Source organism: Micromys minutus, assembly GCF_963924665.1.
Source record: "Micromys minutus genome assembly, chromosome: 9".
Taxonomy (NCBI): domain Eukaryota; kingdom Metazoa; phylum Chordata; class Mammalia; order Rodentia; family Muridae; genus Micromys; species Micromys minutus.
The window spans coordinates 4,534,005-4,558,353 of record NC_137978.1 but is presented as its reverse complement, the minus strand read 5'-3'; the positions used below and the strand labels follow the sequence as shown (position 1 = coordinate 4,558,353).

The window sequence follows — 24,349 nt, the reverse complement described above, 5'->3', positions numbered from 1 at the left end:
TAAGCAATGGAAACAAAGACTACCTGGCAACTTCAGAACCCAGCTTTCCCACCACAGCAATTAGTTCCCAACACACCAGAAAAAAAAAAAAAAAAAAAAAAAAAACAAAACAAAAAAAAAAAAAAAAAAAAAAAAACAAGATTTAGACTTAAAAATCATATTTCATGATGATGATGGAGATCTTCAAGAAGCTCCTAAATAAACCCCTTAAAGAATTACAGGAGAAGACATGTAAACAAATAGAAGCCCTTAAAGAGGAAACACAAAAATCACTTAAAGAAATACAGGAAAACACAATCAAACACATAAAGAAATTGAAAATGAAAATATAAACATAAAGAAATCACAAAAAAAGACAACCCTAAAGACAGAAAACGTAAGAAAGAAATCAGGAGTCATAGATGCAAGCATCACCAACCGACTACAAGAGATGGAAGAGAGGATTTCAGGGGCAGAACTTACCATAGAAAACATTGAAACAACAGTCAGAGTAAATGCAAAAACTAAAAAGCTCCTAACCCAAAATGTTCAGGAGATCTAGGACACAATGAGAAGACCAAACCTAAGGATAATAGGTGTAGAAGAGGGTGAAGAATATCAACTAAAAAGAACAGTAAATATCTTCAACAAAATCATAGAAGAAAACTTCTCTGCCCTTAAGAACAAGATGACCATGAGTATATAGGAAGCCTACAGAACTCCAAATAGATTGGATCAGAAAAGAAACTCCTGACACACAATAGTCAAAACACTGAATGTTCAAAACAAAGAAAGAATCCTAAAAGCAGAAAGAGAAAAAGGACAAGTAACATATAAAGGCAGACCAATCAGAATTACACCAGACTTCTCAACAGAGACTATGAAAGCTAAAAGATCCTAGGCAAACTTCTTACAAACCCTACGAGAACACAAATACTAGCCCAGGTTACTATATCCAGAAAAGCTCTCTATTACCATAGATGGAGAAGCTAAGATATTCCAGGACAAAATGAAGTTTATATAATATCTGTCCACAAATCCAGCCTTACAAAGAATAATAGATGAAAAAAATCCAACACAAGGAAGAAAACTACATACAAGGAAAAGAAAAAAAAATCATGCAAGAAAACCAAAAGAAGAAAAGCATTCAAACATAAGTCTACCTCTAACAACAAAAATAACAGAAAACAACAATCACTATTCCTTAATATCTCTTAATATAAATGGGCTCAATTCCCCAATAAAATAACATAGACTATCAGACTGGATAGGTAAAAGGAATCAGCATTTTCCTGCATATAGGAAACTTATCTCAGAGACAAAGACAGACACTACCTCAGAGTAAAAAGGCTGGGAAAAACTTCCAAGCAAATGGTCCCAGGAAACAAGCTGGAGTAGCCATTCTAATATCGAATAAAATGTATTTTCAACCAAAAGTTATCAAAAAGATAAAGAATGACACTTTTTACTCATCACAGAAAAAATTTATCAAGACAAACTCTAAATCCTGAACAACTAAGCTCCAAATGCAAGGACACCGACATTTATAAAAGAAATCCTACTAAAGCTCAAAGCATATATTTCACCACACACAATAATAGTGGGAGACTTCAATACCCCACTCTCACCAATGGACAGATCATGGAAGTAAAAACTGAACAGAGACACAGCAAAACTAGCAGAGTTTATGAACCAAGTAGAATTAACAGACGTTTACAGAACATTCTCAGCACCTCACGGTACCTTCTCCTAAATTGACCATATAGTCAGTCACAGAACAGGCCTCAACAGATATAAAATGATTGACATACTCCCATGCATCCTATCAGATTACTATGGACTAAAGCTGGTCTTTAATAACAACAAAAAAATAAAAATAAAAAGCCCACATACACATGGAAGCTGAACAATGCAATACTCAATGATAACATGGTCAAGAAAGAAATTTAAAAAAATTAAAATATTTTTTAGAATTTAGCGAAAATGAAAGCACAACCTACTCAAACTTAAGGGATGCAATGAAAGGAGTTCTAAGAGGAAAACTCATAACTCTTGAGTCCCTCTAAAAAGAAACTGGAGAGAGCATACTCTAACAGTTTGACAGCACCACTGAAAGCTCTAGAAGAAAAAGAAGCAGATACACCCAAGAAGATTGGAGCACAGGAAATATTCAAACTCAGAGAATGAATCAACCAAGTAGAAACAAAAAGAACTATACAAAGAATGAACAAAATTCGGATCTGTTTTTTTGAGAAAATCAACAAGATCGAGAAGCTCTTAGTCAGACTAACTAGAGGGCAAAAAGAGTATCCAAATTAACAAAAATCAGAGATGAAAGGCGAGACATAACAGAAACTGAAGAAATTTAAGAAATCATCAGATCCTACTACAAAAGCCTATACTCAACAAAACTGGAAAATCTGGAGGAAATGGACAAAGTTCTAGAGAGATACCAGGTCCCAAAGTTAAATGAGGATCACATAAACCATCTAAACAGTCCCATAATATCTAAAGATATAGAAGCAGTCATTAAAAGCCTCCCTATCAAAAAAAGCCCAGGACCAGGTGGGTTCAGTGCAGAATTTTATCAGACTTCCATAAAATACCCAATACCAATACTTTTTAAACTACTCCACAAAATAGAAACAGAAGGAACACTACCCAACTCGTTCTTTGAAGCCACAATTATGCTCATACCTAAACCACACAAAGACCCTACAAGGAAAGAGAACTTCAGACCAATTTTCCTCATGAACATTGATACAAAAATACTCAATAAAATTTTTGCAAACTGAATCCAAAAATACATCAAAGTAATCATTCACCAGGATCAAGTCAGCTTCATCCCAGGCATGCAGGGATGGTTCAATATATGGAAATCCATCAATGTAATCCACCATATAAACAAACTCAAAGAAAAAACTTACATAATCATCTTCACTAGATGCTGAGAAAGCATTCAACAAAATTCAGCACCCCTTTATGTTAAAAGTCTTGGAAAGATCAGGAACCAAAGGCCCACATCTAAACATAGTAAAAGCAATATACAGCAAACTGGTAGCCAACATCAAACCAAATAGAGAAGAACTTGAAACAATTCCACTAAAATCATGGACTACACAAGGCTGTCCACTCTCCCCATACCTATTCAATATAGTAATGGAAGTTTTGGCCAGAGCAGTTAGACAACAAAAAGAAGTCAAAGGGATACAAATTGAAAAGGAAGAAGTCAAAATATCACTATTTGCAGATATGATAGTATACTCAAGTGACTTCAAATATTCTACCAGAGAACTCTTACAGCTGATAAACAACTTCAGCAAAGTGGCTGGATATAAAATTAACTCAAACAAATTAGTAGCTTTTCTCTACTGGAAGGATATACATGCTGAGAAAAAAATTAGGGAAAAGACACTCTTCACAATAGTCATAAGTAATATAAAATACCTTGGTGTTCCCCTAACTATGCATGTGAAAGATCTGTATGACAAGAACTTCAAGTCTCTGAAGAAGGAAATTGAAGAAGATCTCAGAAGGTGGAAAGATCTCCCATGCTCATGAATTGGCAGGTTCAACACTGTAAAAATGGCCATCTTGCCAAAAGCAATCTATAGATTCAATGCAATTCTCATCAAAATTTCAACTCAATTCTTCATAGAGTTGGAAAGAGCAATTGCAAATTCATATGGAATAACAAAATCCCTAGGATTGCAAAATCTATTCTGAATAAAAAAAAAAAAAAAAAAAAAAAAAAAAAAAAAAAAAAAAAAAAAAAAAAACTGGGGGAATCACCATCCCTGACCTCAAGCTATATTGCAAAGCAATTGTGATAAAAACTGTATAGTTTTGGTACAGAGATAGGCAGGTAGATCAATGGAACAAAATTGAAGACCCAGAAACGAACCCATGCATCTGTGGTCACTTCAACTTTGATAAGGTAGCTTAACACATCCAATGGAAAAAGGACAGCCTCTTCAACAAATGGTGTAGGTTCAACTGGCAGTCGGGATGCAGAAGAGTGCAAATTGATCCTTTCTTATCTGTACAAAGCTCAAGTGAAAGTGGATCGAAGATCTCCACATAAAACCATGTACACTGAAACTATTAGAAGAGAAAGTGGGGAAGAGCTTAGACCACATAGGCACGGGGGAAATTTTTCTGAACAGAACACCATTGGCTTATGCTCTAAGATCAAGAATTGACAAATGGAATCTCATGAAATTGCAAAGCTTTTGTAAGGCTAAGGACACTGTAAAGAAAACAAAATAGGAGCCAACAGATTGACAAAGGATCTTTTCCAGTCTTACATCAGATAGAGGGCTAATCTCCAATATATGCTAAGAACTCAAAAAGTTAGAATCCAGAGAATTAAACAATCCTAATAAAAAAATGGGGTACAGAGCCAAACAATTCTCAACTGAGGAATACCAAATGGCTGAGAAGCACCTAAAGAAATGCTCAACACCTTTAGTTATCAGGGAAATGCAAAGCAAAATAATCCTGAGATTCCACCTCACAGCAGTTAGAATGGCAAAGATTAAAAACATCGAGGGCAGCAGATGTTGGTGAGGATGTGAAGAAAGAGGAACACTCTTCCACTATTGTTGGAGTTGTAAGCTTGTACAACCAGTCAGGGAATCAGTCTTGTGGTTCCTCAGAAAATTGGACATAGTACTACCTGAAGATCCAGCTATACCACTCCTGGGCATATATCCCAAGGATATTCCAACATATAACAAGGATGCATGCTCCACCATGTTTATACTAGCCTCATTTATAATAGCCAGAAGCTGGAAAGTACCCAGATGTCCTTCAACAGTGGAATGGGTACAGAAAGTGTGGGTACAGGAAGTGTGGTACATTTGCACCATGGATTAGAAACAATGACTTCGGCGCAGAACAGGGCTCGGCCCATCTGCCACCTGGACCAGCGGAGCCCCAGGGATAAAGGCCTGGTAAGAAGGGGAACAGGCTAACCAGGGGGCAGAGAGATCTCTGCCGAGCATGCACAGAAAGCTTGCCTCTGCCCTGCCTGATCCAGGGACCAGGAACCCAGCATTGGAACCTCTGTTCCCACCCGGCGGCTTTGGGGCGCAGAATAGGGCTCAGACCAATGACCACCTGGACCAGTGGAGATCCAGGGACACAGGCCAGGTACAAGGGAAAGCGGAGAACATATCACTGACAACAAGGTGGCAAGAGGAAAGCGAAAGAGCATGCCCCAGGGAAACCAAGACAACCTGGCAACACTAGAACCCAGTTCTCCCATCACAGCATAAAGCAGAATGCAAAACACTCCAGAAAAAGAAGACTCAGACCTGAAATCCTACCTCAAGATGATGATAGAGATCCTTAAACAAGAGCGGGAGGAAATGAATAAAGAATTAGAAGCTTTTAAAGAAGAAACAAGAAAAACACTCAAAGAACAAGAAGAAAAGAGAAGCAAAGAGATGAAAGAATGAAAGAAGGAATTTAAAACAGAAATGGACACAATAAAGAAAACATTAAAAGAGACAATCCTAGAAGTAGAATCTTAAAAAAAAACCAGGAGTTACAGATGCAAGCATTCCCAACAGACTACAAGAGATGGAAGAGAGAATCTCGGGAGCTGAAGACAACATTGAAAACATAGACAAAACAGTCAGAGAAGATACAAAAACCAAAAACCTCCTAACCCAAAATGTCCAGGAGATCAGGGACACAATGAGAAGACCAAATCTAAGGATAATAGGAAAAGAAGAAGGAGAAGAATATCAACTGAGAGGCACAGTAAATATCTTCAACAAAATTGTAGAAGAAAACTTTCCTACCCTTAAGAATGAGATGACCATGAGCATAAAAGAAGCCTTCAGAACTCCAAATAGGTTGGACCAGAAAAGAAATTTCTCCCGACACATAATAGTCAAAACACCAAGTGCCCAAAGCAAACAAAGAATACTAAAAGCAGTAAGGAGAAAAGGTCGGGTAACATATAAAGGCAGACCAATCAGAATCACACCCAATTTCTCAACAGAGACTATGAAAGCTAGAAGAGCCTGGACAGAAATCATGCAGACCCTAAGAGAGCACAAGTGCCAGCCCAAGCTGCTATACCCAGTAAAACTATAAATCATCATAGATGGCAAGACGAAGATATTCCAAGACAAATCTAAATTTGCACAATACCTGACCACAAACCCAGCACTACAACGAATTATAGGTAGAAAACCCAATAAAATGAGGGGTACTACGTCCTAGTAAAAACAAGAAAATTCCTAAGCAAGAAAACCAAAAGAAGAAAGACACACAGGCACAATTCAACCTCCAAAAGCAATAATAGCAGGAAACAGCAACCACTATTCCTTGATATCTATTAACATAAATGGACTCAACTCTACAATAAAAAGACATAGGCTATCAGACTGGATACATAAACAAAATCTAGCATTTTGCTGCATACAGGAAACTCATCTCAGAGACAAAGACAGACACTATCTCAGAGTAAAAGATTGGGAAAAAAACTTCCAAGCAAGCAGCCCCAAGAAGCAAGCTGGAGTGGCTATTCTAATATTGAATAAAGTAAATTTCCAACCAAAAGTTATCAAAAAAGATAAGGAAGGACACTTTTAACTCATTACAGGGGAAATGTGTCAGGAGGAACTCTCAATCCTTAATATATATGCTCCAAATTCAAAAGCACCCACATTCATAAAAGAAACCCTACTAAAGCTCAAAATATACATCTCACCCCACACAATAATAGTGGGAGACTTTAATACACCACTGTCACCAATGGACAGATAATGGAAACAGAAACTGAACAAGGACACTGTAGAACTAACAGAGACTATGCACCAACTGGAATTAATAGATATCTACAGAACATATCATCCTAAAACAAAAGAATACACCTTCTTCTCAGAACCTCACGGCACCTTCTCGAAAATTGACCACATAATTGGACACAGAATGAGCCTCAATCAATATAAGAAGATTGAAATACTCCCATGCATCCTATCAGATCACCATGGGCTAAGGCTGATCTTTAATAACAACAAACACAACAAAAAGCCCATATACACATGGAAACTAAACAATGCTCTATTAAACGATAGCAGGGTTAAAGAAGAAATAAAGAAAGAAATTAAGGATTTTCTAGAATTCAATGAAAATGAAAACACAACATACCCAAACCTATGGGATGCAATGAAATCAGTACTGAGAAGAAAACTCATACCTCTGAGTGCTTCCATTAAGAAACTGGAGAGAGCATACACTAGCAACCTGACAGCACAATTGAAAGCTCTAGAACAAAAGGAAGCTGATACACCCAAGTGGAGTAGACAGCAAGAAATAATCAAACTTAGGGCAGAAATAGAAACAAAAAGAACCATTGAAAGAATCAACAAAACCAAGAGCTGGTTCTTTGAGAAAATTAACAGGATTGATAAATCCTTAGCCAGAATAACTAGAGGGCAAAGAGAGAGTATCCAAATTAACAAAATCAGAAAGGAAAGTGGAGAAATGATGACTGAAACTGAGGAAATTCAAGAAATCATCTGATCCTACTACAAAAACCTATATTCCACAAAGTTGGAAAATTTGGAGGAAATGGATGAATTCCTAGACGGATACAAGATACTAAAGTTAAACCAGGACCAGGTAAACCATCTAAATAATTCCATAACACCTAAAGAAATAGAAGAAGTCATCAAAAGCCTCCCAACCAAAAAAAAAAGCCCAGGTCCAGATAGGTTCAGTGCAGAATTTTATCAGACATTTATTGCCAAAATAATATCAATACTCTGCAAACTATTCCACAAGATAGAATCAGATGGAATACTACCTAACTCATTTTTGAGGCTACAATAACTCGTTCCTAAACCACACAAAGACCCTACAAGGAAAGAGAACTTCAGACCAATCTCACTTATGAACATTGATGCAAAAATACTCAACAAAATCCTTGCAAACCGAATCCAAGAACACATCAAAATGATTATTCACCATGATCAAGTATGCTTCATCCCTGGGATGCAGGGATGGTTTAATATAAGGAAATCCATCAATGTAATCCACCATATAAACAAACTCAAAGAACAAAATCACATGGTCATCTCACTAGATGCTGAGAAAGCATTTGACAAAATTCAACACCTCTTCATGTTAAAAGTCCTGGAAAGAACTGGAATCCAAGGTTCATACCTAAACATAATAAAAGCAATATACAGCAAACCAACAGCCAACATCAAACTGAACGGTGAGAAATTTGAAGCAATCTCACTAAAATCAGGGCCTTGACAAGGCTGCCCACTCTCTTCCTACCTATTCAACATAGTACTGGAAGTCCTGGCTGGAGCAATTAGACAGCAAAAGGAAATCAAAGGTATACAGATCAGAAAGGAAGAAGTAAAAACATCACTTTTTGCAGATGACATGATAGTGTACTTAAGTGACCCCACAAATTCCACCAGAGAAATCCTACAGCTGATAAACAAGCAAGCAAAGTGGCTGGATATAAAATTAATTCAAACCAATCAGTAGCCTTCCTATATTCAAAGGACAAACATGTGGAGAAAGAAATTAGAGAAAAGGTACCCTTCACAATCATTACAAAAACTATGAAATACCTTGGTGTGACTCTAACTAAGCAAGTGAAGGACCTGTATAAGAACTTCAAACCTCTAGAAGAAAATCGAGGAAGATCTCAGAAAATGGAAAGATCTCCCATGCTCATGGACTGGAAGGATCAGCATTTTAAAAATGGCCATTTTACCAAAAGCAATCTACAGATTTAATGCAATCCCCATCAAAATTCCAACCTAGTTCTTCATTGACCTGGAAAGAGCAATGTGCAATTTCATCTGGAATAACAAAAGACCTAGAATAGTGAAATCCATCCTCAAGAACAAGAAAACATCTGCGGGAATCAACATCCCTCACCTCAAGCTATATTACAAAGCAATTTTGCTGAACACTGCATGGTACTGGTACAGAAATAGGCACCTGGATCAATGGAATAGAATAGAAGACCCAGAAATGAGCCCCCACGTATATGGTCACCTGATTTTTGACAAAGGATCTGTAAACATTCAATGGAAAAAGAACAGGCTATTCAACAAATGGTGTTGGTCCAGCTGGCACTCAGCATGCAGAAGAATGAAAATAGACCCTTTCTTATCTCCTTGTACAAAACTTAAGTGTAAGTGGATCAAAGATCTCCACATTAAACCAGATACACTGAAACTATTAGATGGAAAAGTAGGGAAAACCTTAGAACACATATGCACTGGAGAAAATTTTCTGAACAAAACACCAGTGGCTTGTGCACTAAGGTCAAAGATGAACAAATGGGACTTAATGAGATTGCAAAGTTTCTGTAAGGTTAAGGACACTGTCAAGAAAACAAAACAGCAGCCAACAGAATGGGAAAAGATCTTTACCAACTCCACATCAGATAGAGGCCTAATATCCAAGGTATACAAAGAACTCAAAATCTAGACACCAGAGAATCAAACAACCCTATTAAAAAATGGGGTACAGAGCTAAACAAAACATTCTGAATTGAGGAATATGGAATGGCTGAGAAACATCTAAGGAAGTGCTCGACATCCTTAGCCATCAGGGAAATGCAAATTAAAACAACCCTGAGATTCCACCTTACATCAGTCAGATTGGCTAAGATCCAAAACTCAGATGACATCAGATGCTGGCGAGGCTGTGGAGAAAGAGGAATACTTCTCCACTGCTGGTGGGGTTGTTAACTGATACAACCACTCTGGAAATTAGTCTGGCAATTCCTCAGAAAATTGGACATAGTACTACCTGAAGATCCAGCTATTGCACTTCTGGGCATATACCCCAGAGACACTCCAATATACAACAAAGTCACACCACAATGTTCATAGCAGCTCTATTTATAATAGCCAGAAGCTGGAAAGAACCCAGATGTCTTTCAGTCGATGAATGGATACAAAAATTGTGGTACATTTACAGAATGGAGTACTACTCAGCTATCAGAAACAATGACTTAACCAAATTCTTAAGAAAATGGCTGCATCTAGAGAATATCATCCTGAGTGAGATAACCCAGTCACAAAAGAACAGACATAATATGCAGTCACTGATAATGGGATACTAACCCCAGAAAGCTCGGCCTACCCCAGAAACCACTCACAGATTGTCTGAAGTTCAAGGAAAAAAAAATTATACTCAATCCTTACACACCAAGAATACTTTGGCTAATTCTGGGTTACATCCTGTTTTACATGTGCTTTTTGCTCATTGTAACTAGTAAGACCTTAATGCAGAATATCAAACCTTAAAAAAAAAAAGAAAAAGCCAAGCACTGACAAAAACGTATTCGTATACATTCATGCAAAAATGCTTAAAAATTTTCTTTTATCTTTTTTTTAAAAAATAATGTTAAAAAAAGCAAAAAAATTAATAGCCTCTTTTCCATATGTAAATGTTGCATATATACATATGTGTATGTATATGTACCCACAAATACTTAATTACAACCTTAAAAAAATGTCTTCGTGAAATTTCTAATCAAATGGATGGAACTATAATCTATCATCCTGAGTGAGGTAATCCAGTAACAAAAGAACACACATGGTATGCACTCACTGAGAAGCAGATACTAGCCCCAGAAATCTCTGATTGGTGTTTGTGAAAATGTGTAGTCTTCTAAGCATTCTTGATGAAATAATGAATGAAGACAGATGACATTCCTGCCTAGTGGAGCTTGTTATGGTAGGAGAGAGAAATGTTAACCAATATAAATGCCCATTGTGTAGTTCCCTAGATGCACAGTCAGTGTTGAAAACCAAAGCTCCTTCAGCTTGTGGGATGATGACTGTTACCTAGGTCTAGCAGCTATGCTGGTTTCTGGCCAGTTCACCACTTTGATGACATCTGCATATAGAATCGGTTCATGTGAGTATGACACATTCTGAAAAGTTAGACATTGCTGAGTCATACAGTATTGGGAAGTCCCGTGAGAGTCACGTCAGCAGTTACTGTTTCATTGCTGGGTCTGTAGCCTGGCACATAGAGATGCTCAGAGCAATTCCTAAATGAACAAGCAGTTGACTGGAGAGGCTTTTTCCTATGAATAGGAGATGAATCAAATATTAATATGATGAGCAGATATATTTAGCTCAAAGTAAGTGTTCTTAAAATATAAAATGAAACCACAGTGCTGGATGAATATCCAGCCGTACACATAATGTTAATGTGCTAGGGACAAGAGGGTCTAGGAGGCTCTTGAGGAAGGTCTTGAAGATGTATTTTGTCAAATGACAGCAGTAAGCAGCACACGCTAGTGTTGCTGTTGTTCCCAAGCACTCTGGGGTCAGCAGGATCGCTAATGTGAGACCAGCCTGGCATACAAAGGGAGTTTTAAACCACATGGGTTACATAGTAATACCTTGCCTCAGAAACAGGGATTGGTGATAGAACGTGACAGTGGCAGTGATAGACTTGAGTGACAGCCTGCCATCACTGTTTTTCATGACCAAATGGTTATTGAGTCTTTATAATACGTCAAACATGCAGCTATCATTGTTTTGTTGTGAGTAGTGTACCTGAGTTTGGTTAATTGAAGGGCTGTGAAACACTTATTACAATGATTATGTGTTCATACTATACCTTTGATAAAGACATAGTCATTTCATAGATGAGGATATTAAAGCTCATAGAAATGAAAAAAATCATTTAGCTTTAGAAAGCAGGATGCCTTGTTTGTATAGAATCCAAGTATCCAACATAGTACCTGGCACATGGCAGGCATCTCACCTGCTAGTGAATGACTTGGGACACATGCTAAGAGAATGAACAGTATATGAGTGCTTGCACTAAACTCAGACAGGGTGATTCCAGATTTAGTAGCTGCAACCATGTGTGAAAGGGAAGAGGGGTATCAGGGCCAAATCAAAAGACTTAAGTTATAGAAGAAAGACATAAGAAGGGGTGAGTTTTAGTAGCAGCTCAGAACTTTGGTAGAAACTTGAGTGTCTGGCTGCAGAGGTGCAGAGATAAGATGCTCGTGGTTAGCGCATCTCTGTTAACCAACTGTGTGATTGCAATATTGACCCAGTGACTATTTACTTATATCTAACACAGTGTGAAGAGCTATAGAAGTGTTAGTTGTTTTATTATCATCGTCATTATTTTGTCCAAGGGTCTTTGGAGATCACCATGTTTCAGCTTCTCACTTTGCCTTCCCAATATTAGCCCTCCTGCAATTGAATGCGGCAGTGTAAAACTGAAACCTATTTGTGAAATTTAAAACATCTGTAATATTCTTGCATCCCAACCAGGCTGTTTCTTATAGCAAATGACAATTAATCCTAATTATTTAAAAGTTGACATTTTAGCAGAATTTTAATGAAGTCTCTTGTCCTCATACTTGCCACTTGGTAGTTTTGACTGTAGTAGAGAAATAAAACTTGCTTAGGAGGGAGCATTCTGGGCAGGGTATCACAGTATGGTCTTTTGGCTTTGACTCAAAAGTTTAGATTCAATTATTTTGCCATAGGCTGGCTGTGATATATATACTCTGAATTGCTCTTGGTTCTTTTGGAGAAAAGAATGGGGCAAGGGTACTTACCTGAAGTATCTGTGGGGTGACCCGGGAAATAACAGGTAGGCAGATATGCCTGTGATTTCTCTACCTGTTAGGAAGGTTAAATATTTTACCGCCCAAAGCCGTTTCTACTAAAGTCATTGCAAGCAATTCCTTGTGACATGAGTTTGAAGCTACTCTAATAGTCTTACTGCCTCTCTCTTCTTTCTTCCGTAGGTAGCGCTTCATTTGCCAGCAAACCCACCACACCAACTGGACTGGGTGGAGGATTTCCTCCTCTCAGCTCACCACAGAAAGCATCCCCACAGCCAATGGGTGGAGGATGGCAGCAGCCACCCGGCTACAACTGGCAGCCAGCTCAGCCGAAGCCACAGTCTGGTATGCCTCATTCCTCTCCTCAGAACCGACCCAATTACAATGTGAGCTTCTCAACTATGCCTGCAGGACAGAGTGAACGTGGAAAAGGATCCACTAACTTGGGTAAGGATGATGACATAAGTCTGGTATAGGATGACCTGCCTGTATTGTACTGCTGGGCATCTTATGTCTGAAGGAGACCATCTTAGAGTTGAAGGAACATCAGGTGATCTACACAGGCAAAAATGATCCACATTTTTGTTTTGAGAAATTAGTGGGTGAATGTCTCCTGGGAGTGGTTAATTTTGGTGTGCACACATGTGATGTGGCTTCTTAAGAACAGAGATTGCAAATCATTTTCAACCAGGAAAAAAAAAAAACCACCCTGGGTTGATTACTGCTGTGTGGACTGCTGTGGTTTTGTCCTGTTTTGTTTCTGAATGAACACTGAGATAACTAAGCAATGCTTTTAGCTCATTCTTATGACAACACTGTGTCATTGACATCACCCCCATCTTCTGGCTGAAGAAGCTGAGGATGCCTGCAACATCCCTGTAATCATAGCTAGGTTTTAGATGCATAGAGTTCTTCAAGAAGACCAAGAGAGAGGTTTAGCCCACAACCAGATTCACAAGGGGAGAGAACTAGGATCCCTGAACCCATCAACTGGGTACAGGCAGGAAAGAGATAGCAGGGAGGATTTCAAGGATCCAAATCTTGGATCTTGTCTAATCTCTGATGCTAGTTTGTTGTAATTGTAGTAGAACCATGAGTACCTTCATCTGCAAAGTTACACTGGTGATGAAATGGGCTTTAATGATCTAGACTCCAGTTCTGGACACACAGTGTGGTTCCAGACAGTCCTCTTAGGTTGTCTAGTCTTCCATTTTCCTTGTCTGTTGTTCAGAGCCTTTAATGTTCCTCATGCAGCAAGTACAAAGGGAACAAGTGTTTGAAAAAAATCTATACTCCTATGAAGTGAGAGTTTGACATTCTGTCTAAGAATAAAAGTCATGATGGTTTCCAAATATTATGTTGTAGAAGGGAAACAAAAGGCTGCTGACTTTGAAGATCTACTTTCTAGTCAAGGCTTCAATGCCCACAAAGACAAAAAGGGGCCTCGAACAATAGCTGAAATGAGAAAGGAGGAGATGGCTAAGGAAATGGATCCTGAAAAACTGAAGGTAAGTGAGCCCCTTGACCATCCTATAGTACAAAGCTGTGTGACAAGTCATTGTGCCCAACCATCTCTGCATTTGTTACCTTTATGCTAGTCACTAAGGACTGAATACTTAATAGATATAAGTAGAGGAAGGAAAGATTTATTCTTTCCCATGGTCTCAGAAGATTTCAATTTGCTATGACAGGAAAGACATGGCCATGGACTCATGCAGAGTGGATGTTCACTTGGAAGCAGGCAGGAAACACAGAGAGAGACATTGCAGCAAATGGTGGTCAGGTAGAACCTTCAAAGCTCTATTCCTAGGGAGATACTTCTACTAGCTAAGCCTCTTACAGGTTCTGCAATCTCCCCAAACACCATTCACTGATGAACAGGTGCTCAAAACATGAGCTGGCGGAAAAGAATGAACATCTTAACACCTTGTAAGGGTCCTCACCACTGTGAATGTTGAAAGTCAACACTGACTCTCTAGGGTGGAGGCCAGTTCATATCACCTATGAAGACTCTTCACTCTGGTATTACTGTATTATAGTGGGTCTCTGAAGCTGTGGTTTGAAGATGGCCATGCTCCTCAATAGGAAAGTAGCTTTTGGAAGGTTGGTATATGATACTTAATCTACCAGGTGAACATGATATTCGACTCTAGTTCAGAAGCCTTTAGATTGTAAGTATCAGTCATTAGAGTCTATCGAGAACAACTCACCCTTTGTATTTTCTGAATACCTTTAGAACTTTTTGCTGTTCTGGGTTGACTGAAACCCAGTGTCAGTTCTCAGTGGGTCAAGAAAGAACTATTTCTGCACCCAGGGTTTAACATTCTGGAGACATGAGGCACAAGGTCCACATAGGTTGAGGAAAAGAAACCTAATGATGAGGACCTGTCACAGACTCCTTCTACTTTTAAGTAAAGAAGTTCTACTTTTTCTTAAAACAAAAAACAAACAAAACAGTAAAAACATCTGTCTTGATTCTAATGTCTATGCAAGAATCAGCTTTGAAAAGAAAGAATGATTTATTTATTTTTTGTACGTTAAAAGTAAAAAAGAGAGGCTGGAGAGATGACTCAGTGGTTAAGAACATTGGCTGCTCTTTCTGAGGTCCTGAGTTCAATTCCTAGCAACCCTATGGTGGCTCACAACCATCTATAATGTAATGTGATGCCCTCTTCTGATATGCAGGTGTATATGTATATAGGGCGCTCATATACATAAAACAAACACATCTCGAAGAAAAAGAAGAAGCTTGTCACTCAGTGAATCCAAGTTCCATAACTAGTAGAGAAGGAGTTAAGTTCTTCACAGGTAAGGCCTTGAGCAGACGGAGCCAGGTTGGCCTGGAGTCAGAGGGTGGCTCTGAAAATGAGTGGCATGAGGACGTAGATGAGATACGTAATGATCAAACTGGCATAAGCCTTATGGCATGGCATACAGCTCTGGAGCAGTAGCTGAGAGCTTACATCCAATCTGCAAGCATGAAGTAGAGAAGGAAAGGGTTAACGGGGAATGGTATAGGTTCCCTTCAAAAGACCTCAAAACTCACCTTTTTAAACAAAGCTGCTCTCCCCAATTCTTTCTAACCATTCCCACCAACTGGGGACCAAGAACTCAAATGTGTGCCATGGGAGCCTCTCTCATTCCTATCACCACATCTTCCATTTCATCACTTCTTTTCTTCATAACATGGAGGTTCTTGACTTAAGGTATCAATTTACTTAATAAGCCTGTTGAGCTCTACTTTGTGCCAGGACTTCTGGGCTCCTGAGATACAGTGATAAGAAACAGCCCCTTTCCATGAACAGCTCCAAGTATTGACAGGGAAAGGTGAACACACATACTCAGTAACAGTGACATATATGATATGTTTGTAGTAGGGTAGGTCATATTTTCCCCTTTGTGGTAGGAATCAAACCCTCTATTGAGCTATGTCCTAGAACAACTTTGGCCTACATGACAGGGATATTTAGTTGCTGGAGCAAAGCAGATCCAGGTGTGACCTCATGTTAGGAGTGTATTATTAGCTGTAGGAAGACAGGGAGAAATGAGCATAAACCTCTACAGAGGTGAACTCTGAAGTGTATGAACAGCTTTTGAACAATGCTGTACACTGGAAGGATTAGGGGGAAGGTGGGCATGTGTTCCAGCTAGAGGGGGGCTGCTAGCTCAGTTTCATTGGAATAGTGTAGATCTTCAGAGTCCTGGTGGACAGAAAGCATTTGAGTGTTTTAATTTTTTGTATTTCCTGTTTGCAGATCCTGGAGTGGATAGAAGGCAAAGAGAGAAACATCAGAGCCCTGCTTTCCACAATGCACACTGTGCTGTGGGCCGGGGAGACCAAGTGGAAACCTGTGGGCATGGCAGACCTGGTGACTCCAGAGCAAGTGAAGAAGGTGTACAGGAAGGCCGTGCTAGTGGTACACCCAGACAAGGTAGGTAGGACCTGCCCTGTCAGAGACATGCCTGGGCCCTGTTCCAGCATTGACAAGCATAGAATAAAAACATTTATTTGACAAAACTTACTCTGCAGGTTATTTAAACCAGGTATTTAAACAAATAAGGCATAAGGTTGGCAGGAAGTGGTCAAAGCATCCTTCACAAACAGCGGGGTACACATTTTATTCACCATGGGGACTAAGTACTTCAATGGAAAAGGCTGTTGTTCCAGCAGAGGGCAGAATCATATCTACCCAAGAGACACTTCAGGGTGCGTTTGGCAAAATATTGGTGAGGAGCAATAAGATGTTTAAAATGTCAGTGTGTGTTGCCATTAATGCCCATGGTTAAATAAATTAAGAGAGCATGGAAGAGCTCCAGAGATCAGAACTTCAGCTCTTTCCTGGCTGAATTCATTGTAATTTGCAGCAACACCTCAGACTGAAGTACACCACCCTGCTGTCATGTGAACCCTAATAGACATGAGACACGAAGTCACAATTGCAGTGCCTTTGGGAATGTATGTTTGGAATCCATGTTTGACTTCCATCCCTCCCCCATATTCCTTATAACTAAATCAGGTAATTAATAGGGAACATTAATAAATGAATTTAATCAGACAAAAGAGAAGAAAAAGCCCACAGTAGTAACTGGCAAACTGCCCTGTTATGAGTCTCAAAGACCTAAATTTTATAGGAATTGGAAATGGGGAGTTTTGAAATATGGTTAACTAGAGTCATAGCCATCATTAATAATGAGATGTGTCTTTTGCTGCCCAGCAAGCTCCCAATTGTCTCCTTATTGATGGGTTTCTGTTATCCTCTGGGAGTTTGAGGGTAATTAATTTCATGTAGATAGGCTGTAAAAAGAAATGTCTTAATGTAAGTACATTTTTAATTACCATCCACAATCTCACTGAATTTAGTATTAGTTTAAGTTTTGTCTGTGGTATCTAACTGTGCTTTGTGTTTTTTTTTAGGCTACTGGGCAACCCTATGAACAATATGCAAAGATGATTTTCATGGAGCTAAATGATGCCTGGTCTGAATTTGAAAACCAAGGCCAAAAGCCCTTGTATTAATCTGTGAGCTTTTCTGTGCTGGCTGCAGTCCTGTGATAATGCTTAGTGTGTACTGCACTTGTGAGATTTTCACAGATGAACCAAAAAGTCTAGTAATGTATTTCTAGTGCTAAACTGTTAAGTTCCTCCTGAATCCATTTCTCATGATAAGGAATGTGAACGTTTGGTTTCGTGACGTCCATAGCCCCAAGAGGAACTCTAGTGAGCTGGCCTTGCAGTCAAGACATTCCAGCCTGCCCTTTGGGAAGCCTACTCAGCATTTTGCCTGGGGAAATAGGACCCTGGCCACCCAAGGCGAAGGCATAACATTCATCTCACTGTCTGAGATTAAGATTTATGAGTAGACATTATGATAATTAGATTATGTAATGGTTTTAAGGAATTGATTTAGGGATGTGTGTTTTTTGTTTTGAAAGATGTAATTTGAGCAACAGCTTTACACAAACTCCAAGAATACCACCAACCAAGTATTTTTTTTAATGGAAACTTACTGAAGCCTTTAGCTTCTTCAGTGCGTGTCTTTTGGTCAAGAGCATTAAGAACTTAGAAGTGGTTAAATGATGGGAGGTGGTTATGCAGAAATCCAGGCATTACCCCTAACTTTTCCTGGGTGCACTATAAGCCCAAGCACATGATAGCTAAGAAACCAGGAGCCCTAGATGTCTTAACGTTGGGAGTCCTGGCTTCTTTCCCCTTTAAAGTTGCAGTTAATTGAAGAAAAACTTTTAAATGCTACCACCACAATTCCAAACCTATTTGAAATCCCCTTCTAATTGTTGCCATGAGGCTCAACGCTCTTTCTTTTGCTTAGCCAAGAAAACATTCTTCATGGGTAACAGTTTGTAAAGCACTTTGGCCCATTCACACTTTGTATAGACCTGGTGTTCTGGTGATTGCAAGCCAGGGGAAAAATAGAGAAGATAACACTGAGTACTATTTAGAAGGGTTTGGTTGGGGAGAGAGGTGTGTGTGGTGTGCCTTCAGATCCAACTGGATAGCTTGCCAGTTAAGGAGTCAGAGTCTCACCCACACAGTGAATCTGCCCCCCCCCCCCACCCCTGGGATTATTTCTGATGGGTTTGCTGTTGGATGCATGTGAAAACTATGCAAGAATGAAACTTTCCCAGACTGTCATCAGCAGGTTGCAATGTAATTCAGTGCTCAGAGCTTCCCACTTTGCAGAGGAAGTAGGTGGGACATTGCTGTGTGTCCTGGTGAGCACATGTGCAGTATCTATCTGTCTGTCTATCTATCATCTATCTATCATCTATCATCTATCTTTCATCTATCTATCATCTATCTATCTATCATCTATCTATCTATCTATCTATCTATCATCTATCTATCTATCTATTATCTATCTATCTATCTATCTATTATCTATCTATCTATCAATCATCTATCTATCTATCTATCTATCTATCTATCATCTATCTATCTATCTGTCTATCTATCATCTATCTATCTATCTATCATCTATCTATCTATCTATCATCTATCTATCTATCTATCATCTATCTATCATCTATCTATCTATCTATCTATCTATCATCTATCTATCTGTCATCTATCTGTCTATCTATCATCTATCTATCTATCTATCATCTATCTATCTATCTGTCTATCTATCTATCATCTATCTATCTATCATCTATCTATCTATCTATCTATCTATCTATCTATCATCTATCTATCTATCATCTATCTATCATCTATCTATCTATCTATCTATCATCTATCTATCTATCATCTATCTATCATCTATCTATCTATCTATCATCTATCTATCTATCTATCTATCTATCATCTATCTGTCTATCTATCATCTATCTATCTATCTATCATCTATCTATCTATCTATCTATCATCTACCTATCTATCTTTCAATGTATGCATATGAATATGTCTAATGAGCACATACATATTCACAGAGCAGGTGGTCAAAAAGATTATGATGCTAATCTTTAAAGGTTCACATTCAATATTGTGAAAAGCTTTCAAAAGTTGTTTTTCAAAGACAATCATTTTGTTTATCTGTTTCTGTTTTAATATTCTTGTGACAAACTAAACTGAAAAAGCAGCATGTCAGAAATAATTTTGGTTCCATATAGACCTTTCTTCTTCTTTTAATTACAAAAGTTCATTATTTATTTTACCTTTTACTAATAATGTGAAATTCTCAAAAAATGTTCTTTTTAAAATATACAGTTGTAAACTCTTTAAAGTAACCATAACAACCTAGGTGTTATTTATTCACATATTATACAATGATGTCTGACCCAGTATGTGCTTGTCCTATTTAAGATCGGAATGTGAGACATGTTGCTGTGACCTGTTTTGCTTTTTGTTTTGTTTTTCTGCCTCGTTCCACATTTATAGATATTGTGTGAACTACAGTATATAATGACAATAATTAAGAGGATATTATGTGGCTGTCACATACATTTGAGATGATAGAACTATATTAGCTTTATATCATGTTTGCATAGGTCATTAATGTTCATGGTTTAAATACCATTAAATGCTATGCTATTAGCAATGAGAAAGAACCCCTCCTTAAATCTGGGAGTTTCCCACCCACTGCTCTTTCCCAGATGCATTTCTCAGATTCTGGATGCCTGTCTATCTCAAAACTCTTAAAACATGCAGACCAATAAGTTCTGCATTCCTTTTAAATACCAGGTTGTGACAGTTTGTTGTTGGTCAGATCCACTGTCTCATTCATATTTATTGTAATATATTTTTGTTTTGTAAATACATGAAACAAAACAAAATGTCATTGTTCTAAAATATTTGTAATGTATATTAAAAAGGATAAAAAATACTTGCATAAATATACATTATTTTGTACATGTGGGAGTACAAGGGGCCAGAGAGATGGTGCAGTGGTAAAAGTACACATTACTCTCACAGAGGACATCAGGACCCACACTGGGTTGCTCACTGCCTGTGTTGTGTCTTCAGTTGTAAAGGGATCTGATGTCCTCTTTTAGTTTCCACAGGCATTTGCATTAATGGGTACACACCTCTCCCCCATACACATGATTAAAATAAAATATATCTTAAAACAAAACAAAACAAAACAACCCCCCCCCAAAAAAAGCATCTCAAACTAAACAAATGAGACACGGAGTACAATGGCAAATTTGAAAGACACCCTCTAACCGCATTTGCTTTTAAGGAAAGAATGTGGAAAGTACAGAATACATTTGTACCAAAAGGTAACCTGACAAGATTCTACATTTATACTTTCATCTCCCAGTATCACTTATGTCTGCAGACAGACAGACAGACAGACAGACAGACAGACACACACACACACACACACACACACACACACACACACACACACACACACACACACTCACACACCCCACTGATCATGTCTGATGAATACTGTGTTGCAAAAGGAGTCAGCAGAGAAATCCTGTTCTAACTAGAATTTGAATGTGTTTCCAACCACATGTTTGTATGCTGAGTCAGAGAGATTGATCTATAATTTGGGACTTTACCATTGAACAGAAATGTTGGATATTTTCATGCCCAAGGACAGAGAGAACATATGCACATTTGTAGACACACTGTTACAGAGCATTTGAGCCACTATGTTGCTTCTGTGCCTAGAGCAGTGGTTCTTAACCTTCCTAACTCTGGGACTCTTTAATGCAGTTCCTCCTGTTGTAGGGATCCCTCCAACAGTAATATTATTCCATTGCTACTTTGTAGCTACAATGTTGCTACTGTTATGAGTCATGATATAAATATCTGATATGCAGCGCCTATGGGAGTTGTGATCCACGTGTTGAAAACCACTGGTCTAGAGGCTCAAGTCAAGCACTAGTGAGACCCCACTGAGTAAGAAGACAACACAAAAGTTGAATTCCAGAAGAATTTATTCCAGTACAGGCTATTTTCCGTGATGGAAACACCAGTACAGAAAATGCAGGTCAAACCAAAAGGTTTTTTTCCTCCTAATTATCCTAAAAACAAGCCATATAGTTCGTGAAACGGTAATATATATTGGTTTGAAACTAAAAGAGTAGCTTTGAATACTGTTTTTTTCCTACTTAATATCTATTATATTGACAAATACTTTAAACTCTGAGTCCTGATTTTATCATTTGTAAGATAGATTCCTCACAGCCCTAAGTGGAAGAATTAGGTACCGTGTGTGTAAAGTATTATCACACAGATATTGGCCAATAACTATCACTACTGTTAATGATAATAAGTAAGACCGGGTGTCACACTGATGGTTTTGGAGCTGGAACTACATGGAGCCCTCAGGTTCAGAAATGGGTCCAGGAATAAGAAAGTCTGCTGGAAACACTTCATCCCCTGGCACTTGACCTGTCTCTTTGGGGTAGGGTAAGATCTGGGTGTGGAAAATGGCAGATGCTGGCTTCTGTTAGTGTCATAGTATACTTCTGTTTATGATGCACTGTCCTTAGAGCCTGCTCTGGGGCATACATGTTGTGACCTTACATGTATGGCCATGTATCATCTGGAGTTTGTGAAAGAATTTTCTATAGAATAGGGAGAGGTGATACTATTTATTGTAAACTTACTAATATTTGCTATGTCAAGGCTCAGAAAATTACTACAAATTAAAGATCCTAGGACCAAAATTTCTCTCATCTCCTTTCTTTCTCTTATCCCTCAACATTTTCTAGGAAGAACACAGATAATTTGCCAAGGCAGATCATAGAAACCACACCTTTTCCTCAAAGCTAGATGTAAAAACTAAAACCACGCCCAATCTCCTCCCTTTTGCTGTAAGAGTTGGCCATCTGAAGTTCTCTCTAATTCTATGATTGTAGATCACAAGGTCTTTTGGGCCAGGATGTGTCTTGTGTCATATCTGGAAGGAAGGAGAATTGCACAGAGCAACCAAGAAGAATGAATAGACAGACCCTTTGGATTCCCCTCTTAGTCCAATACTGTTAGGTCAGACTCTTTCTGACCCATCATATTTTCTGTGTGGCTGTCAATGCTTCATTAAACCTAAACATAAGAATGTATAGTACACACAGACTTCTTGAGTCTTCCTCAGTCTGCAGGGTCCCTGTGTCATTTAAAACTATGATCAAATAAATTTATTATGTTTTGTATGTTGTAACCTGTCTTTGCAGTAGTTGTATTGGCCATGAAACTTTATGAGTGGTAAAAGAATCATTCCTTTTTCGTTCCCACAGTTAATATATACTCAACCTTTGCTATATATTATAGGTGAGACACTAGTAAATATATATGTGAATTGCTTTGAACACCCTCTTAAACATAAGATATTACTGTTGTTCCTCATCACTGTCAACCCTTGTCCTCTCTGGGCATAAGATCTATTTTGAGAAGAAAGTAAGTATGATAAACTAAATTAGTGCTTTAGGGCTTGATCTCAGCTTTTCTGTTCTGTGGTCACTATTTGAGCTTGGGTTTTACCAGCTGTAAAGTGAAGATGATAAAAATCTAGTTTGTAGCCTTTGAAACTTGAACTCAAGGAGGAAACCTTAAGACTCATCTTAAGGACTCTACTCTAGTCATAGGCAGGCAGACAGTGGCCCAAGTCTTATACCGTAACATTAGAGGGGTTGGATGGAATGAGATGCAGGTTCTAGTGGCTTTTCTTCTTGTGGAAATGTGGAATCAGTGGGTAGAATGACTTTCCAGTGCATTATCTGGCACAGGAAAAGTCCACTTTCTCAGGTAAAGTACTCAGTGAACCAAAAGGACAGTTGTGGCAGAAAGCAGTTGGAGAGAAACACTGTCTCAGAATTCTGATTCCAAATATTATCCTAGTGGGGCAATATCTACCTTTCTCTTCCTCCTTTTTCCCTTTCTTACCATTTTTCAGTATTTTATTGAGAAGCCTTTGGTATTCACAGGACACTGTACCTCTGATATCACTTTCTCTTAAATCATGGGATTAGTTTCAGGCTGACACAGAAAACTTTGGCAAACCCCTCTACAAGGTCTAGCAGGGATGAATGGGTGGTTGAGGATGGAAGGAGAATAGGACACTTTACATCATATAATCTAATAATTTAAGGTGGGAAAACCTACCCCCTCACTAACATATCTCGGTGGTTATAAAGAATGATTTAAAAACAGGTCAATTTCCTGAGTGCTTTTATATACTCGTTTCCACCTGGTATATTGTTCATGATGCTAGCAGATGTCTGACACTGCAGATCCTGTATACACTCTTCATCTTGTACACACTTACAATGGTGCAATGGCTTAGCTTGTAAAGGTTACAATAGGATTAACAGTCTAAAGTAGAACAATAGTACGTTATGCACATGTGCTTCTCAGAATAACTGTATACTAGGTCTTAGCATTCTTTTCCTTTTAAGTTTAGAACTTTGAGGGTTTTGACTTTTTACCTTGTCTAAAGAGCTGTTTGGCACAGTCCCTATCCTTTCTGAACTCCTTTCTGTAGAGGTCTTGGACTACTGGATGGTTTCTAAGATGAAGATTCATTCCACTGAAGAAGGTAAGAATAAAATGGCTTTGGAGGAGTGAACATTGGCTTTAGTTAGTTGCAGGCCCGCACTGCAAAAAATAATAGCTGTTTATTTAGGGACCTAGGAGAACTTCGGACCCAAAGAGTTTGTAATGAATGAAGGAGATAGTCAGACATGGTAGTTTACACAGAATGTAGCCACAAAGCAAGCAAATCTATACAAAAGTCAAAGATCCTAGAAGGGATGTCTCTAAACCTGTTTTCTGGTGCTGTCACACACCTCCAA

The 24,349-nt window shown here is 38.4% G+C and overlaps 1 protein-coding gene across 3 annotated transcripts in view; it reads left to right on the top strand.

The window, feature by feature from the left end:
* Positions 1 to 17,600, top strand: part of DNAJC6 (DnaJ heat shock protein family (Hsp40) member C6) — a gene marked incomplete at both ends in the record, with an annotated part of 162,005 nt that extends 144,405 nt beyond the window's left edge. For all 3 annotated transcript variants that reach the window (XM_080921046.1, XM_080921047.1, XM_080921045.1), the window contains 4 exons: positions 12,767 to 13,030; positions 13,949 to 14,091; positions 16,339 to 16,515; positions 17,499 to 17,600. In XM_080921046.1, the coding sequence (XP_080777172.1) occupies positions 12,767 to 13,030; positions 13,949 to 14,091; positions 16,339 to 16,515; positions 17,499 to 17,600 (686 nt within the window). The remainder of the gene's footprint in view (positions 1 to 12,766; positions 13,031 to 13,948; positions 14,092 to 16,338; positions 16,516 to 17,498) is intronic.
* Between the last annotated feature and the right edge of the window lie 6,749 nt (positions 17,601 to 24,349).